General features: G+C 46.3%; 1 protein-coding gene across 1 annotated transcript in view; it reads right to left on the bottom strand.

Moving 5' to 3' along the window:
- CAMTA1 (calmodulin binding transcription activator 1) overlaps positions 1-17,312 on the bottom strand; it is a 1,240,930-nt gene that overhangs the window by 228,045 nt on the left and 995,573 nt on the right. The window contains exon 7 of the mRNA XM_075017972.1: positions 6,613-6,766. Within this exon, the coding sequence (XP_074874073.1) occupies positions 6,613-6,766 (154 nt within the window). The remainder of the gene's footprint in view (positions 1-6,612; positions 6,767-17,312) is intronic.

Raw genomic sequence — 17,312 nt, 5'->3', positions numbered from 1 at the left:
ACATGGCAGGTAGGCTCTCCTGGCCCTCTCCCCTTCCACCATGCTGCAGGAGAGTTACCTGGCTCCCCGCCCTGCAACCACACAGCTGTGAACAATTTATGAGAAGCCGCTGAGAAAGTTTTTTTCCTGTCCTTTACCTTTTACAGGGCTGCCCCCCTCTCAGTTTGCCATGCAGCTGGTGGGCTCAACCCCTCTCCCTCACCCCGTGGCTGCCAGGCTGTGCATACTCTGCTCCCAGACACCAACATGTCCAGCGTGGGCTTTCTTTGCTTTAAATTAATTTTTCCTGGCACAGAATTTAGGAAAAGATGCAAGATTTTTTTCTCCACCCTTTACATTTTACAGGGCTTTGTTTCACACCTGCCTCCCCACCCCCCAAACAGCCACCAGGATCTTACCATGTCCACTACGAAATGGTCTGGATATCTTATAGCTTCAGTTCTGAAGAGGTTGATTCATTGTTATCCTTAAGAAGCCAAAAGTGGCCTTGGAAAACAAAAGTTGCAATAATTGTCAAACAGATACCCATTCATTGTATGGGTCAGTGCATTGTTTCATATTTAAACACTGAATGTAAGTTTTGACCTTGACCATCTTCAACAGGCAGGATGAGTGGGGCAGACAGTGTGGCTGTGATGTACCACAGAAAAAGATCAAAGCAGGACCTTATCCTGCAGCAGCTGCGAAGGCAGAGAGGAAACAAGCCCAATCCACTGCTGACAGAAATTGGATCTAACAGTGGTGGCAAAACATGCTCCAGTTCAGGCCCAAGGACTTGCCAAAGCTCCTGATGGTTGTCAAGGAGCAAACCGACATCCTGTAGTCCATGGGACAGAAGAATCCCAAGCATTGTTACAAGCTGGTGACCGACTGACTAAGTAGCAGTGAAGCAGAAAAGGACCTGGGGATCACACTGGAGGAGAGGCTGGATATGAGTCAACAATGTGCCCTTGTAGCCAAGAAGGCTAATGGCATATTGGGGTGCATAAGGAGGAGCACTGCCTGCATATATAGAAAAGTTATTATTCCCTTCTATTCAGCACTGTTGAGGCCGCCTCTGGAGTACTGCATCCAGCTCTGGACCCCCCAGGAAAGACAGGATGTGAATGCATTGGAGCAGGCCCAGTGAAGGTCAACGAAAATGATTAGGGTGCTGGAGCACTTGACCTATGAGGAGAGGCTGAGGGATCTGGTCTTATTTGGTTTGCAGAAGAGTGTGGGGTGACTTGATAGCCTTCAACTTCTTGAAGTGGGGCTCTAAAGAGGATGGAGAGAGGCTCTTTCAGTAGTGACTGATGGCAGAACAAGGAACAATGGACTCAAGTTGCAGATGGGGAGGTGGAGGTTGGATATTAGGAAAAACTATTTCACCAGGAGAGTGGTAAATCCCTGAATTGCTTACCTAGAGAGGTGGTGGAATCTCCATTCCTAGAGGTTTTTAAGTCTTTGGGATGATTTAGTTAGGATTGATCCTGCTCAGGGGACTGGACTCAATGACCTCCTGAAGTCCCTTCCAGCCCTACGATTCTATGATTCTATGTCGAAATTGCAGAGGGCCACAGAAGTCATAATTATGTGGCCTCCTCCTCCTGTTGTCTGACCTCCCATTGCTGTTGCCTGACTTCCTCTCATAAGGGGCCCTGAATATGCAGGGGCTGGGGGGGCAGGAGGCAGGGGAGGGGCAAGGAGTCTCATGGTCCACTCCCAGGACCTTTCCACAACGCAAAAGGCTCACATTTCACCCCATGTGATGCCAGGATTCCCTTCTTTTTCCCAGCCCTTAACCCTCACCCCGCCAAATAGAAGGAATGTTGTTGTGAAAACCAGTGGTGATTATTGGTTTACATAATTTGTTTCTGTTGCTTCTGTCTATGGATTGCTGATTGCCTTGTGTCTGGCTGTTCATCAACACTGCTCAAATCACCTGCCTCTGATGCCTCAGCTTGCAAAAATTTTTCTTTCTTTGATTTGCAAATGTTACAGAGAACACGGCTACGTCTACACGTGAAGCCAACATCGAAATAGCTTATTTCGATGTAGCAACATCGAAATAGGCTATTTCGATGAATAACGTCTACACGTCCTCCAGGGCTGGCCACATCGATGTTCAACTTCGACGTTGCGCGGCACCACATCGAAATAGGCGCTGCGAGGGTACGTCTACACGCCAAAGTAGCACACATCGAAATAAGGGTGCCAGGCACAGCTGCAGACAGGGTCACAGGACGGACTCAACAGCAAGCCGCTCCCTTAAAGGGCCCCTCCCAGACACAGTTGCACTAAACAACACAAGATACAAAGAGCTGACAACTGGTTGCAGACCCTGTGCCTGCAGCATAGATCCCCAGCTGCCGCAGAAGCAGCCAGAAGCCCTGGGCTAAGGGCTGCTGCCCACGGTGACCATAGAGCCCCGCAGGGGCTGGAGAGAGAGCATCTCTCAACCCCCCAGCTGATGGCCGCCATGGAGGACCCAGCAATTTCGACGTTGCGGGACGCGGATCGTCTACACGGTCCCTACTTCGACGTTGAACGTCGAAGTAGGGCGCTATTCCAATCCCCTCATGAGGTTAGCGACTTCGACGTCTCGCCGCCTAACGTCGAAGTTAACTTCGAAATAGCGCCCGACGCGTGTAGCCGCGACGGGCGCTATTTCGAAGTTGGTGCCGCTACTTCGAAGTAGCGTGCACATGTAGACACAGCTCACAACACACTGAATCTATAGCAGGGATAATGACTTTGCAAAGGTCCAGATAGGTTAAAGTCTCATGAATCTGGCTTTTAAACTTGCAAAGGCACATTCCAACACCATTCTGCACTTGCTCAGCCTGTTGTTGAAGTGCTCCTTACTGCAGTCCAGGATGCCTGTGTATGGCTTCATGAGCCAAGGGAGCAGAGGGTAAGCAGGGTCACCTAGTATCACTGTGGACATCTCTACATTGCCAATCTTGATTTTCTGGTCTAGGTAGAAAGTCCCATCCTAGAACTTTCTCTATAGACGTGAATTTTGAAAGATGAGTGTGTCGTGCACCTTTTCTGACTATCCCACACAGATGTCAGTGAAATGATCTTTGTGATCCATCAATGCCTGCAACACAAGGGAGAAGTACCTCTTGTGGTTTATGGAGATATACCTATCTCACAGAACTGGAAAAGACCTTGACAGGTCATTGAGTACAGTACCCTGCCCTCATGGCAGGTCCAAGCACAATCCCTGACAATTTTGTTTTAAATTGTTTGCCCCAGATCCCTAAACAGCCCCCTCAAGGGCTGAGCTCACAACCCTGGATTTAGCAAGCCAGTGCTCAAACCACTAAGCTGTCCCTTCACCCCAAAGTACACTGAGGCCAAGTGGGCTGGGGCCAGGATGCGGCTATGCATTCCATCTATTGCCCCATTACAGTTAGGAAACCCCATGGCAGCAAAGCTGTCTACCATAGCCTGCACATTTCCCACAGTCAAGGTCTTCTGTAGCAGACGGGCACTAATTGCCTTGGCTACCTGGATCACTGTGGCCCCCACTGTAGATCAGCCCACCTTGACTGATTTCCCACTAACTGGTAGATATCTGCCATTGCAAACTTCCACAGAAGAAGTTCCACCCACTTCGGAACTATCAAAGATGGTGTCCTTTTTGGACTGCAGTACTTCAGGGTGGAGGACAGCAAATCACAAAGTTCCATGAAAGTGGCCTTGTGCATGAGGAAGTTCTGCAGCCACTGCTGGTTGTCCCAAATCTCCAAAACAATGCTGTCCCACCACTGTGTGCTGGTTTCATGTCTCCAGAACCGGCGCTCGACTCCATGCAATGCATCCAGGGCAGCCTGCAATTGTGCATTGCTGGTCTCTAGTTCTTCGATCTCATCCGACTCATCTGCATCCATCTCATCCTCCCACTGGCTTTGTCTAATAAAACACTGCACAACAATTCAGGAAGTGGCCATAATACACTGTGCAACAGCTCCAAGCTATTCAGGATCCATGCTAGCTCCATGCAGCAGTGTGAGCCAGGGTCAGGCTTTGGGAAAATGGCCCAAAAAGTGGCACAAAATTCCTTGGGTCATTTATATTCCAAAGGTCTGTGGGAAGACATTGCACTTTGGATAATATCAGACACCCACAAGCACTTGAAACACACTTTTTCTCACAACACACTGGCAGAAAAGGGAAAAAAAAAGGAAAAAAAAAAGACTGCAAAGAGGCTGCCGGCACTGTGGGACAGATACCCACAATGCATTGCTGACACAGCCAAACCTAGCTAAGGCACTTCCCAGTGTTAGCACCAAATTGACCTCCATCCCACTAGACTCCTATCCACTGCAGTCAGCAGTAACTGTATAGTATTGGAAATTGGTCTGCAACCCTGGAAGTGAGGACTATATGGAGTCTGTGACTCAATCTCCATTTTTTAGTGACAAGTTAAAATATGTCCCTTCCAGCCCATTTTACAGGACAGAAGCTCTCAACTCCAGTGAACAATTCTTACCAGCAAACTACAAGAGCACTTGTTAAAAACATATCAGGTTCTATTTGATGGTACTTTCTTTTCAATTCTAGATCAAGAGTAGTCAATATGGATTCACGAGAGGCAAGTTTGCCAGACCAATCTGATTAGCTTCTATGATGAGGTAACTGGCTCTGTGGACATGGGGAAGTCAATGGATGGGATATACCTTGACTTTAGGAAAGCTTTTGATACAGTCTCCCACAACATTCTTGCCCATAAGTTAAGGAAATATGCGCTGGATACATGGACTGTAAGATGGACAGAAAGCAGGCTTGAAGGACAGGCCCAAAGGGTAGTGGTCAATGGCTCAATATCTGGTTGGCAGCCAGTTTCAAGTGGAGCGCCCAAGGATCAGATCTAGGGCAGCTATTGTTCAGTGTCTTTATTAATGACCTGGATGAGGGACTGGACTGCACCCTCAGCAAGTTTGCAGATGACACTAAGCTAGGGGGAGAGGTACATACATTGGAAGGTAGGGGTAGGGTCCAGAGTGACCCAGATAAACTGTAGGATTGGGCCAAAAGAAATCTGATGAGGTTCAACAAAGACAAGTGTAGAGTCCTGCACTTCGGACAGAAAAATCCCAAGCATTGTTACAGGCTGGGGACTGACTGGCTAAGTAGCACTGCTGCAGAAAAGGACCTGGGGTTACAGTGGATGAGAGGCTGGATATGAGTCAACAGTGTGCCCTTGTAGCCAAGAAGGCTAATAGCATATTGGGATGCATTAGGAGAACCATTTCCAGTGGATCTAGAGAAGTTATTATTCCCCTCTAGTCAGCACCAGTGAGGCCACATCTAGAGTACTGCATCCAGATCTGGGACCCCCAGGACAGACAGGATGTGAATGCATTGGAGTAGGTTCAGCAGAGGGCAAAGAAAATGATTAAGGGGCTGGAGCACATGACCTATAAGGAGAGGCTGATGGATTTGGGCGGATTTAGTTTGCAGAAGAGAAGACTGAGTGGTGATTTAATAGCAGCCTTCAACTTCCTGAAAGGGGGCTCTAAAGAGGAGAGAGAGAGACTGTTCACAGTGGTGACAGATAGCAGAACAAGGAGCAATGGTCTTTAGTTACACAGGGAGAGGTGTAGGTTGGATATTAGGAAAAACTATTTCACCAGGAGGGTGGTGAAGCACTGGAATGCGTTGCCTAGAGAGGTGGTGGAATCTCCATGCCTAGAGGTTTTTATGTCCTGGTTTGACATAGTCCTAGCTGAGATAATTTAGTTGGGGTTGATCCTGCTCTGGGTGGGGGGCTGGACTCAATGATCTCCTGAGGTTCCTTCCAGCCCTAGAATTCTATGATTCTTTCTGAAGGGTGGATCAGGTGGGGTTATACGGAAAGAGTGGTTTGGACTCGTTGCTCTAGACAGTAGATTTGTCACAGAGAGGTCGCCAGACTGTAAGTTAATACCTATGACATACTTAGATTCTACCCTGAAAAGCTTGAACACCAAAGGTATGCACAGACACTACACTTTCAAACAACCTGAGCCTGTTCCGCAAGATAGCTCAGGCAAGCACTTCAAAGTTTCCTTGCCCAGGGAGAAAGCTCCAGCAAGTGCAGCTCCCTAGGGGAACACAGAATGGGAGATACTGAAGTTTTCAAGCACACACTGGGCATTTTTAAAATTTGTGTTCAAATTTCTTTTGGGAATTATCAAAAGGCACTCTTGTCCAAGCCAGCTAGTTTGGACCAAATCAGCATTATTGTGAAGGAAACCTCAAAAAAGCACCATTTCCCTTGGGTGAGCACTAATTGCGTAATTAAACTGCAGGCCACAATCTCACTGGGGGTGCAGATCATATATTTCAAGGAGTGAGTGCTCAGATTAATGCTTGCAACTCTGTTTAGGGATGCAAAATTTGTGGATGCAAGCTGCACTCACAAAAAGGAAATCAGACCAGACCCCACACATAAGACATCTAAATATGGGGAAACAGTCTCCAGCTTCTCCATCATCCTGTAATACGTACAGTATGTTTGATATTTATGAAGGCCAAACCAGGTCGCTGTCTGCAACAGTGCCCACACTTGGGGTTTCCGCAGGAGCAGAAAACAAGCACCGTTCTGTCCAGCGCAGCTGGAAATCGTCAAGTACTCACACATTGGTTTGAGCTGTCCAATGAGTTCCTCTTTTGTCCATTTTGCCCACTCCTTCTTGTCTGTGTTTATTGAGCACAGGATGGGACCACACGGTTTTCCACAATCCTCTATGGCAGGTACATTCAGATAGTGCACCAATACAATGTCAGGATTCTATAGGAAGAAGAGGAGAACAAAGATTATAAATACCTGGGGCAACTTCTGTCTTCTTTCCCTCTTTGAGAGCAGGTAGTTTTATCTTCACTCTACTACTTATTCAAAATTCAATCACAAAAAACCCACAGAATTTATTCCCGTTTTGTGCATTAATTCCCTGACACCACAGTCATTCTGTAAGAGACTAAAAGTGACACCACACGAGACAGAATTCTTTGCACAGAGCAGCCTTCCTCCTGAGTCCCTTTGCTTGAAGTTGCAATGTTCTGTTTTTTTGCATAGTCCTTTCAACCCACCACAGTATCAACAACTGCAAAGACTCCTCCAAACATCAGTCACAACAGCCATGAATTTGCTTTGGTTTAAGAGGCACATGAATCATTTGCTGGATCAAACACTTTGATCAACTTTGGTTCACAGCAGAGTATTTTGAAACCTATGGAAATATACATGAGAACATCAACAAGAGGCATTTCAGTAAATCTGCACGAAAATGGAGGGAAAAAGTCAAGGCAACTGGCAATATTATACAGTGCTCCTGAGCATAGCATCTTTTCAGTCAGACCTGTAATTTCTTGCCTTTTGAAGTATCTTGCATACTTGTAATAAAAACATCAAGCTGAAAAAATTTAGAATCCAAATAGAGAACAACTTTGCAGAACTTCTGTTTCAGAGTTCTTAAAACAACCACAGGGTACCCACTCCTGCAGGTTTGTTTAATGCCCCATCTGTTTTCTCAACTCATATTCCTTCCCATACGAATTAAAGGAAAGAAAGAAAATGCAGCCCCTCTTTAATGCACTGCAGTTCTGCTGCAGTGACACAGACTTTCCAACTAGGAAACTTAACAGAATGTTTATTACACTGTGGGTAAATGAATCATCTTAACAACACAAAAAAACATAGTAGTTTCTCCACAATGTCCCAGGGAGATTGTACAATAGATAATAAGAAGACTGAAAACTTGATTTCTTTCCCTAAACTAATTTATGCCTAAATTCACAAACTTTAATGACTCCTTTGGAATTATTTATAAAAATAATAGGATAATGGTGTAATTAAAACTCTAATGTTTCATTAATGCTCTTAGAGACCTGCTCCAAATTGTAGTAGGAACACAAACTGCCATGTCTGGAAACACTGCACTAATTGGAGTTAATTTCCTGCAGAAAGGAGAAGAAAGAATGAGAGCCACAAACAGACTCCATTACCAAAAAGTCAGTTTACTAACGAACCTGCTTGGAAAACAGACCATTAAGTAAATAAGTTTTCATCCCTCTGATGGGCAAGCATCTTACAGGCTTACAAAATCTTGCAGAGGCGCAAGGCATCATCAATTTCCTGCTCTTTCGCTGAGGCAGGAAATGAGGATGCCACCCTGTCCAATACAGTTCATACAGCCACTGAGAACAGCCCCATTAAAAATGACTTCAGTCACCACCCACGTGTTCCAGGTGTGAGTCATGAAAGCGTAGCTTACTAGCAATCTCTTGCAGTCCTGTAGCCCCTTAAAGACTAATACATTTATTAGGTCATGAGCTTTCATGGGTAAAACACACTTCTTCAGACCACCTTCTTATTCACAAAAGCTCATGATCTAATAAATTTGTTAGTTGCAAAGGTGATACAGGGCTGTTTGTTATCTGTGAAGTTACTAACTACCACAGCTAACCCTCTGAGGCTATTTCTCAATCTCTTGCTCTGCCTCAGCTTAGAACTGATTGGAGACATGCTGATTGACCCACACTCCATCATAGTGGCTATGTCAACACTCGCCCAAAACTTTGAAATGGCCACGCAAATGGCCATTTCGTAGTTTACTAAGGAAGTGCTGAAATACATATTCAGCGCCTCATTAGAATGCCAGCAGCCGCGGCACTTCAAAACTGACGCAGCTCACCACCGCGCAGCTTGTCCACATGGGGGTCCTTTTCGAAAGGGCGCCGGCTATTTCGAAATCCCCTTATTCGTACCTGCTGTTAGGAATAAGGGCATTTTGAAGTAGCTGGCGTCCTTTTGAAAAGGACCCCCATCTGGATACACTGGCATTCTAATGAGGCGCTGAATATGGCCGTTTTGAAGTTTTGGGCTAGTGTAGACACAGCCAGTATGTGGCTTCATTAAAATGTAAACCCTTTCTGAAATTAGCTAATTCTGGCAACGTCACTTGGAATGACAAATGCAGGGCTGGGAGAGGGAATGGAACATTTTTATGTGATGTTTTAGTTTTTTGTTTTGGAATGACTAATTTATAAATGCTTTAAAATTTGTGTTACATAGTCAAACTTCCCTTCATTTCAGTAGGCGCAGACTTAGCCCAATGCTGAGCACTTCTGAAAAAGCTCTTCCTCCATCACTAGAAATGTGCTGGCAGGCTGTGATTCCATCAAGATATTGGTTAGTTTAGGAAAAGCCACATCCATTATTACTGGATATGTCTGTGTGTAACTTTGTTAGGTGGCATATATATACTGGCACAGCTGTTAGCTAAAGATTCACATTCATCAAGTCGCACTGCCAGGAAATGGCCTTGTGTGATCCGTATAAGCAAAGCATCCAAAGGTTGCTTCTCTATGATATTCACCCCAGGCAGCATCACCACTAAAGCATCAAGTGCCAATGAGAGGAATCCAGCAGGGTACAATGACACCATGGTGAGACCAGACACCTGAGTTACAACTGCAATACGGAAAATTCCAGCTTCAGAGATTATTGGAGGCAGGCTGAGTTTGGTCACTCTGAAAAGCTGGAATGTGAGTCAAATAAACTTTTTTCTAGAATAATGACATGTCACCTCAAGACTGTGGCACCTCCAGGTGAGCACTAGGACAGCTGCTGACATTGAGATAAGATACAAATGCACACCAGTATTTTGGGATCCAAGCTAAATACAAATAATTCAATGACAGTTCTATCATCAAAACTCTCCCCTACAGAACAAGAGCATTAAGGCCTTTTAGACAGGAAATCGGTGACTGATTCCAATACCCATCAGTGTTGTGTCATGTAACATGCCAGCAGGCCTGTCTGCAGGTCTAATGGTCCTAAGGAGTAGCCTGCAGGCCTCAGAGAGTACAAGTGGCAACTTCCCCTCCTGTAGTCCAACCAAGTTGCCATCCCAATGTTACAGCCTTAAACCCTGCAAACATAAACACCAGATAGCCATATCAGCCCTGACCCCTGCATATGAGCTGGGAACCTAGGGAACCAGTAAGCAGGGCAATCTTGGCTTCAGCCTCATGAGAACACTAAAGGTGGCATTGAGCCGGTACACATACACCCAGTAAACAGCTAAGGGATAAAAACTTGGAAAACCCCCCGCCTCTAGCTGAGTTCCACTGGAACTTCCAGCCTCAGAGGTGCCCCAGGTTGACTTTCCCCAGTTGGAACCACATCTGCAACGGCCCTGATGCGAGGCATTTCGGGATTAGGACTCCCTGTGGCAGAAAGGGATGTAAGCATTTCAAAATGCTTCTTATCTGGTTTAATACATTCCTGTTGTGCTTTTTACTTGCTAATGTGTACCTTGTGAATCTGTAGTAGCTTGAAGTAGTGAAGCTTAATAAAGTACATTATCCCTAATCAGCTCTATGTTGAAGCGAATCCCATCATCCTGTCCGTCCTTGGCCTTCTGAGCTGACATGCTGGAACTAGCAGTGAGGGTGGGAGGGGAGGCTGCACCTCCTCCTGACTTGAAATGGTATCCACTATACCATTATAATGTACAATCCATTATACATCTGATTAGCTTCTGTGATGAGGTAAGCGGCTCTGTGAACATGGGGAAGTCAGTGGATGTGATATACCTTGCCTTCACTAAAGCTTTTGATATAGTCTCCCACAACATTCTTGCCCACAAGTTAAGGAAGTATGGACTGGATACATGGTCTATAAGATGGATAGAAACCTGGCCTGATGGTCAGGCCGAAAAGTTAGCGGTCAATGGCTCAATATCTGGATGGTGGTTGGTTTCAAGTGGAGCACCCCAAGGACTGGTTCTGGGGCCAGTGTTATTCAACATCTTTGTTTTTCACCGGGATAAGGGACTGGATTGCACCCTCAGCAAGTTTGTGGATGACACCAAGCTAGGGGGAGAGGCAGATACATTGGATTGATTGCTTGATTACACTGATTAATGTAAAGTAACGCACAGTGGAAAAAATAATCCCAACTCTACATACAAAATGATGGGGACTAATTTAGCTATAACTATTCAAGAGAGCTCTTGCAGTCATTGTGGACAGCTCTCTGAAAACATCCACTCAATGTGCTGCAGCAGTCAAAAAAGCAAATAGAATGTTAGGCACCCTTATAAAAGGGATACAGAGTAAGACAGAGAATATCGTACTGCCTCTCTATAAATCCATGATATGCCTACTTATTGAATGCTATGTACAGATGTCATCTCATCTTAAAAAAAGATACATTGGCATTGCAAAAAGGTCCAGAAAAGGGCAACAAAATGATTAGGGGTGCCATATGAAGAGAGATTAAAAAGACTCAGAGTTCTCATCTTAGAAAAGAGGAGAGTAAGTGGGGGGAGATATGCTAGAGGTCTACAAAACATGACTGGTATAGAAAAAGTGAATAAGGAAGTTATTCACTTGCTCCCATAAAATAAGAACTAGGGGTCACCAAATGAAATTAATGAGTAGCATGTTTGAAGCAAACAAAAGAAAGTTCTTCTTCTTGCAACACAGGGTAGGGCTGTGGGGCTCCTTGCCAGAAGATAATGTGAAGACAAGGACTTTAATGGGGCTCAAAAAAGATAAATGCATGGAGGGTAAGTCCATCAATGGCAATTAGCCGGGAAGGGTAAGAACAGTGTTCCTATCTTCTGTCAGAGGCTGGAAACGGATGACAGGAGAGGGAATGCTTGATGATCACCTGTTCTATTCACTCCGTCTGGGGCACCTGACATTGGTCATGGTTGGATGACAGGACTCTGGGCAATATGGATCTTTGGTCTGACCCAGTATGGCTGTTCTTATATTCTTAAATGAACAGGCAGCCAGAGATGACTTCAGAGTTCAGGTGTAATGTGCCTCCTGCCAAGCACAGAGGAAGAAAACTTTTAGTTATATCTTCTACCTGGATATCCAGCAACATGAGCATCTCAGCATGTGAACACTTGCCATGGAATACCTCCCCAGTGAAGTCCAAGCTATTTCCTCCAGTTGCCTCCTCAACCTGCAACATTTATCAGACTGGTCTGGGTTGAGTCTTGATCAGACAATACTCCTCCAAGTGCCACTGCATGCACTGATGAGTCATTAAGCTTTGTCCCAACCAACCGATGAGATGGAGATATGAAAGTGGCCATCAATGCTGCAGTGAAGAGACTGCAGCCCATGTTCTGTCACTAACCCGATTAGTCATGGCTCAACATATTGTCATATGAATTACATCTTGCCAATGGAACTGAGAGACACAAACACATGCTCCCATTCAAGTTTATATTCTCTTTCCTTTGAAAAAATCTTGTCACCATCTACATGAAGGTGAGACTATACCATCCACCATCCAAACTAAACTTCCTGAATTCCACGTGAAAGGTGCTGTGACAATTTTATTTTTGTCTGCCACATGAAAAATATTTTCCTCTAACTCGTCAGCTCACTACTACCAGAAGCATCCTTTCCAGAGGTACAGATCAGCCATGTCTCAGTATCTCTGGGATGCCTGAACCTGTTCCACTTTAGATCCTGATTATGCACCTGGTTAGCTGACCAGTCAAGTAAACGGCAGATCTGAGGCTGCATGACAAGCAACATTAGCAGAAAAATGTAAAAAAGACCAAAATCAGTGCTAGCCCCCATGCAACAATGGTGGTGGATGGGTACAAAGTGTTTTGGCAGCTATTCTCTCTGAGCTAGATGGAGGATGGACTATTTGTGAGGATGAGGAAATCCCAGGCTCCTCCAGGACGAATAGGTTGATTTCTGACCACTTCACTACTTACAAAAATCAGAAAAAACTGTTTTCCACCAGCAGTCACAACTCACTTATAGGAAACACACCAGGGCTCAGCAAGAAACCAGACCTGCCTTACATGTAGTCTAAATGGAAATCCTATATAAAACTGAGGCCAGCCATCAATATGGAATTTAGAAGGCTCTAGAAATAGATACACTCATCCCTCACTCTACGAGCACAATTGGTTCCCAGCTTTGTGCTCGTAGGTGAAAACTTGTAAGAGAGACACTAAATTCTCATTAAAATACACATAAAAGTCTCTGATTGGTTCCTAGAGCTCGGGGAAGGAGCAGCAGCAGGTGCCACTGCTTTTGGAAGGTAAGTGAACCTTAGGTTTCGAAAAGGTTAAAGGCTGGGGGCAGTTTAGGGCCATGAGTGGGCGGGAAGGTTAAAACCTGGTGGGTGGTTGGGTCTGTGGGGCGGGTGGGGGGATTCAGGCTGCTGAATGTTGGGTGTGTTGTTGGGGGAGGGATCAGGTTGCGGTGGGTTAGGTCTACTGGGCTGGCGGGGGGTCAGGCTGCCATGGGGCCAGTCTGAGGGGCCGGCGGGGAAGTTAAGTCTTCCGTGGGTTGGGGCCATGGGGCTGGCACAGGGGTCAGGCTGCCCAGGGGCTGGTCTGCAGGACCGGCAGCTGGGGAAGGGGTCAGGCCGCCACGGGGCTGGTGGGGGGTCAGTCTGGCGCAGGGCCGGAGGCGGGGGAGGGGTCAGGCTGCCGCGGGTAGGCACTGCAGGGCTGGCAGGGGGTCAGGCTGCCGCAGGGCCGGTGGAGATGGGGGGGTCAGTCTGCCATGGGGCTGGTGGAGGTGCAGGGGGTCAGGCTGCTGTGGGGCTGGCAGCTGGGGAGGGGGTTCAGGCTGCCACAGAACTGGTCTGCAGGGCCAGTGGCTGGAGAGTGGGTCAGGCTGCCGTGGGGCCGGCGGGGGGGGAGGGGGTCAGGCTGCTGCAGGTAGGCACTGTGGGGCTGGTGGGGGATCAGTCTGCCGTGGGGCCAGTGGAGGTGAGGGGGTTAGTCTGCCACAGGGCTGACGGAGTTGTGGGGGTCAGGCTGCCATGGGGCTGGCAGAGGGTGGGGGTCAGGCTGCTGTGGAGCCGGAGGGGGGCAGGAGTCAGTATGCCACGGGTAGGCACTGTGGGGCTGGTGAGGGGGAGTCAGGCTGCTGCAGGGCTGGTGGGGGGTGGAAGTCAGGCTGCTGCAGGTAGGGGCTGCAAGGCCAGTGGTGAGGGGTCAGACTAAGCCAGGCTGGAGCCACGGGGAGGGGATTATTCTCATATTAGCGGGGGGAGTTCATTTGTAGAGTGAACTAAGGTAAGTAAACATGTCCCTCGTTTAAGTGAGTACTCGTAAGTGAAATACTTGTTTAACAAGGGATGAGTGTACATAGCACAGTGTACTCACTGCTTTTACTGCAATGTATATCAGCAGCTCCACATCACTTTCTGCTCACTCAAGTCAAAAAGCCTCGGCCACTTGCCACGTGAAAGCAGTAAGTCTGCCTGGCACCTGGGAACCTAGCGCACACACTGACAGTCTCTGCAGATCCAAATGAGGGCCGTTTAGGGAAAGGGAGGATAACTTGTTGCAATATCCCTGGTTTTGTGGTATAAACAGGCACACATTACAAGAAATTGTTAAAAATACAAAAAAGTGGTTAGTTTTGATAAAGAAAAATGCAACTGCAACATCTGTTTGACTCTTGTTTGCAGCTTCATCAACACTAAGTGGTCAATAAATCAGACTGGCATGGCATTACGTTTCTGCTGTGGTTTAGTCATTAATCTAATGCCAGTTCTCATGAAAAATGAAGGAGAAAGGCTGTGTGATATAGTGAAAATGTATACATTATCCAGAAACTAATAATAGCTTGGAATGGTGTTGCAGACCTCCCAGCATGCTTGCAGGAGGAGGAGAACAGCCTCCCAATGCCAACTGTTACATACAATTGAAATTAGCAAAGTAAATCAGCAATTGTTTATTCCACCAGCCTTTTTTATGATGGTATTTTTCATATTAGCACTTTTTATGCACAATTGTTAAAATCTGGGTGCAGTAAGAGTTTTGCAAACAATGAGCTGGGTAAAGGCACATAAAATAGAACCACAAAGCCACAAAAGAGGATGATATTTTATGGGATGAAGAAACAATGGGTATAACAGCCCATGACAGCTTTTGTTCAGAAGCTTGGCAGAGGGGGAGGGACTTTTTTTTACCTGCAAAAATAGTCCTATATTTGCCCTACTAGACAGACTAAATCTGGAAGCTTTGTGTGAGCGGAGGTGTTCAGTAATAAAAGAGAAAGGGCAATGACAAAAAAAGGGGGGCAATTTAAAAATAAAAGCTAGAAAGCAAAAAAAGCAAGGCTCATCTCTGGGCAACCCTACTCTGCAATTTGCAGCTAGTGAGATTAATTTACTGAGGGACTGTGCTTCATCCCCAGCCATGCCAGGTAGGTCAATGCTTGGAGCCACACCAGCAGCTGACTTCTGCATCACAAAGGACCTGGATTGGAGACACAGATACATTTCCCCAGAAAGAGAGTGTGAGAAAGGTCTGGCCTTCAGACCCACCACTAGAAGTAGGAAGGGGAAAAAATGCTACCTTCCAAGAGGAGGAACATCAGCACTTTTCAGCCTAGTCACCTGCAAAAAAAAATGCCAATCAAAGATAGCACCAGCCTACAGGACCACTGGCCATTACCTTCAGCCTCAATTCAAGAGTGTGGTGCTCCTGCCATTTTAATCTCTACCAGAAATTATTACTTATTCCCAGTGTAACGCCAACAGACCCGGGTTGCAGCACCAGGGATAGAACCTGTGAGCATAGGGTCTAAAACCCAGCACTCTAGCATGTGAGTTAAAGACCAGCTGGCTCTCAGCTGAGAATGTAAAGACGTAACTCACCCCAGATGAGGTCTCAGTGCCTCTGGGTACTACACCACTAATGCCCATTATCTATGGAACACTATATAAACACAGTAAGTGGTACAGAATAGCCCCCTGCTCTGAAGGATTTACAACGACAGACAAGCAATGATGGCTGCACCCTGACACAGCACATTCTGAGGCTACAGCTAGTCCATACTAATATCACTCCTTTACCTGATCTTTCTCTCCATCCTGTTTTTGGGTGCAATCCTGCTCCCGATGACGTGAAAGGGAGGAGTCCTACACTCAGTCTGCAACACAGAAATTGCAATAGCTTACAGAGCAATGGTAGATCTACAGCAGCACAGTATTATAGCTCTGCCCAAGTGCCAAACCAAGTGCATCCCACTGTGTACTGTATTGCAGATAGGGGGTATTTTTCTAGACCTGAGCTGTGATCAGCTTGGATTAGTTCTATCATGAAAGGTGAGGCTTACAGCACCTGTAGTTTTATCTTAACTAGAACAACTGTAGACGTTATTCTTGTTTTCGTAAACATGTGAGCTGCATCTGAATCTTGTTTCTATTGAGACAAATGCTGATTCTCATAGCAGTAAATTCCAAAAATTAATAATCCACTTCATGAAAAGTTCTGGTTTTAAATTCCAAAAATTAATAATCCACTTCATGAAAAGTTCTAATTATATTCATTGCACTATCAGACCTGTGAAACTGTAATATGGGAAAAGGTAGTTAGCAATGCAGAATTGTGGCTCTATTCCATTCACTGTTATCACTCTATCCTGTCTCCTATTACTTTCCAAACCAAACAGTCCAGAGGCTTTTAAAGCTCTCCTCATAAAAACACAGCTCCTCCCCTCAAGTGCTTCTAATCATTTTCACTGCCCTTCTCTGGACCTTTTCTATTTTTAAACAATAAATTTTACTTAACGATCGCCTGCAACACGATCTTCTTAGAGCATTTACAGCTTTGTTGATTGTCTCTTAAAATTCTCTGTTATCAGCATTTAGTCATACTTTGTAAAGCCACTTAGCTTCAACCTGCAGCTTTAATTATGCAGTTGAGTTTGGGTTTTGCTGCCTACTGATGTACAGTAAATGCTCGCTTTATGTGAATTTGAAATACGCATTAATCGTATTAACACGAATGTTGAAATCCCGGGCTTTAGCCGCCCACTTTCCCCAACTGGGTGAAATGGGCAACTGGAGCCTGTGGAGGAGCACAGCTTCCCCCGGCCTCCCCCAGTTGGGGGAAGCCAAGAGGACATTGCTGATAGGAAGAGAGGGGAGGAGGGAGAAGCCCGTCTTGCCCCAGGGAGGTAGGCCCAGGAGCCTGGTCAGTTTCCCAGCTCCCGCAAACTGACCAGACACTGCTGCACCTGGCTCCTGGGGGCTTGGACGATGAGGGAGGGGAGAGGAGGGGGAAAGCCGGGAGCCGGCGCAGCAGTGGCTGGCTCCCAGCTCCCTGTGGCTGAGCAGGAGCCTGGAAAGTGACCAGATGCTGCTGCACCTGGCACCAGGCTCCCCAGGGCGCAGAAGAGGGGGGTTCCCCTCCTCCAACTTATGTAAAATTTGAGTCACCCGGGGGTTGCGAGGAACGCAACCTCCATGTAACTCAGAGTTTTACTGTATAGTGTTAGAGAGTATGGAGGATGCAAAGGTAATTTTGGTAACCCCTCCCGCA

The sequence above is a fragment of the Carettochelys insculpta genome, chromosome 23 (assembly GCF_033958435.1).
Source record: "Carettochelys insculpta isolate YL-2023 chromosome 23, ASM3395843v1, whole genome shotgun sequence".
Taxonomy (NCBI): Eukaryota; Metazoa; Chordata; order Testudines; family Carettochelyidae; genus Carettochelys; species Carettochelys insculpta.
Note: the sequence above shows the minus strand (reverse complement) of the source record. Positions and strands in the feature narration are given on the sequence as shown.